The sequence below is a fragment of the Littorina saxatilis genome, linkage group LG7, assembly GCF_037325665.1.
Source record: "Littorina saxatilis isolate snail1 linkage group LG7, US_GU_Lsax_2.0, whole genome shotgun sequence".
Classification (NCBI taxonomy): Eukaryota; Metazoa; Mollusca; class Gastropoda; order Littorinimorpha; family Littorinidae; genus Littorina; species Littorina saxatilis.
Window position 1 is genome coordinate 52989225 of NC_090251.1, and position 2500 is coordinate 52991724.

The 2500-nt window shown below is 44.2% G+C and overlaps 1 protein-coding gene across 2 annotated transcripts in view; it reads right to left on the bottom strand.

Moving 5' to 3' along the window:
* Positions 1 to 2500, bottom strand: part of LOC138971793 (A disintegrin and metalloproteinase with thrombospondin motifs like) — a 37344-nt gene that overhangs the window by 13181 nt on the left and 21663 nt on the right. For both annotated transcript variants that reach the window (XM_070344608.1, XM_070344607.1), the window contains exons 8-10: positions 2174 to 2359; positions 1663 to 1786; positions 265 to 384 (exon numbers count right to left, since the gene is read on the bottom strand). In XM_070344608.1, the coding sequence (XP_070200709.1) occupies positions 265 to 384; positions 1663 to 1786; positions 2174 to 2359 (430 nt within the window). The remainder of the gene's footprint in view (positions 1 to 264; positions 385 to 1662; positions 1787 to 2173; positions 2360 to 2500) is intronic.

Below are 2500 nucleotides of genomic sequence, written 5' to 3' on the forward strand. Positions count from 1 at the left end.
TGCAGCTGATCCAAACACACCAAACAAGTTCTTTCCACTTTGACTATGTTGTTATCATCATCATCACCTTCTACTGCACTTCTTCTTTGTTTTGCTGCGGGAAGAAACGATGCTTCAGCGGTTGTCGATATTATTTGGTTATTCTGCGGAAAAAACACGTTTTTCCGCGGCATTTCCGTTTTTCCGTGAAATAACCGAATAATGTCATCAACCACTAAGGATAGCACTGTGCCTTTAAGAAGCGATGATGACGGGTTAGCGTACCATGCCATTGCTGCAGCACGTGCCGGTATCTGCAGAGTGCACGGTGCACTTGTTGCCAGTCAGGGCGGGGTTGTAGCAGCTGAGTTTCAGACACACATCCTCCGGCCTGGTATCACTGCGCTGCAAGTACACACACACAAACACGGGAATAAGGCCAAAAAAAATAGGTCTGTTTACGGTAACATAGGCCCAAAAAAAATAGGGTTGGTAGGTTTTTTTTTTTTTTTTTTTTTTTTTGTCCAAAAAAACATATTTTTACGTTATTTTGCAAAAAAAACCAAATTTTTTTTTTTCCCCAAATGCCAAAAAAAGTCAAGGGTCGCGCGAAAAAAATAGGGTCGGTCGGGTTACCGTAAACAGACTATTTTTTGGGGGGGCCTAAAGGGATGTTCACATGGCAGACTTTCAACCCTCTTTCCCCAAACTTTCAAGCGATCTTAGTCGCTGGCAAGGCAAATCAAAATCGCTGCCCATGTGAACAGCACAAACGCGCAGACTAATTCCAAGCGGCGGTCCTCGCCAGACTGAACCATTCGGGGTTGTCCGGTCGTCTTCGTTGTTTTCCGGAGAAGGGAAATAACTGCATGGGTTAGCGTGGGTTGGCTAGAGCTTACCAATCAGTAAGCGCGATAAGAAAAGTCTGCGCAAAATCTTTGACAAGTCACGGCCGAGTCGAGCAGTGCTCAACTGAGTTTTGGAGTCGCTGCTGAATCTGGCCTAAATCGTACCTAAATCGCTGGGGCCGTTCACGTGGCAGACTTTTCGGCGACTTGGGTTCGACGACTCGGGAAAGATTTTTAATCGACTAAAGATGGGGAAAAATTGGTTGCAAGTCTGCCATGTGAACAGCACTTAACACTAACAGCTGGGATAACAAGCCCCAGACTTTCAATTAGCATGAGTACAGAAAAAATTGGGAATGGAAGCGTTCGTTCAGCTTAGATCCCCTACTTCGCGATATTTTAAATATTAAGGTCATGCTTGTCAAGCTACTTGACTTGATTTGAGTGTTCATACTTGAGGCATTCAAGACGAGCTACTAAACTTGACAATCTATACTTGCGGCATTCAAGACATTCTACTTGATTTGATTCCACAGTCTATACTTGAGGCATGCAAGGCAAGCTACTTGAATTGATTCCACCGTCTTAATTTAAGGCATTCAAGACAAGCTACTTGGCAGTTTATAAGACATTTAAGACAAGCTACTAAATTTGGCACCTATGGCACCTGGGAAAATAACTTTTTGATTCTGTATTTTGGAACGTTAGCCGTCTATCTGTTTTAATAACTGCTGTGAGCGTTATAGCAGACTTATTATTACCGTTTTCCGTGTGATATATTCTTGGTGTTTTTAAGGTAATAACACGTAACAAAACAGCTCGGGTGTCCACTGACCCTGCAGAAATAGGAGGAGTCATTATAGTTGTGTTGACACTGCTGATCAGGATGTTTGGGCAAGTCTTGGGGTACGGCTGGAACATTCGTTGGGGGCACTTTGTTCTGCAAACAGTCCTCCAAGCTGCACATTGCAAAGATGTTTGTCACAGGAGGAGATCTATCTGTTCTGCCTAACTCTGCCTTACAACCCCCTAAATGAGGGAATGTGGTAGATTGGCAAAGAGTATAGCTAGATCAGAGACATGAGCGTGTGGACCTAAAGCTACTATCCTTGAATATTAAAGTTAATGAGTTCGAGTCCTCTCTCTCTCTCACTGTATGTGTGTGTATGTGTGTGTGTGTGTATGTGTGTGTGTGTGTGTGTGTGTGTGTGTGTGTGTGTGTCTCTCTCTCTCTCTCTCTTTCCATCTCTCTCTCTCTCTCTGTCTCTCTCTCTCTCTCTCTCTCTCTCTCTCTCTCTCTCTCTCTCTCTCTCTCTCTCTCTCTCTCTCTCTGTGTTGTGACTCACCCATCACTCTTAACCCTCTGCCTGGTCTTAATGAAATAGTCGAGCGAGCAGTTGGAAAATATCCACAGATTCCGCTTCTTGTACGCATCTGTCTCGGTCACGTTGGGGTTAGCACCACTTCCGGTCATGGCGTACAGATCTGCCGAGTTGCAGCTATTGTTCGTCCCATCATGCAGCGCTCCCAAACTGTCAAACACATTTTCATTTCCGATGAGAAAGGATTGCACAATGAAGACAGCGAATTAAGAAGTTATCAAACTAAATGTCCATTGCATTTCGTACAGCAAAACACACACACACACACACACACACACACACACACACACA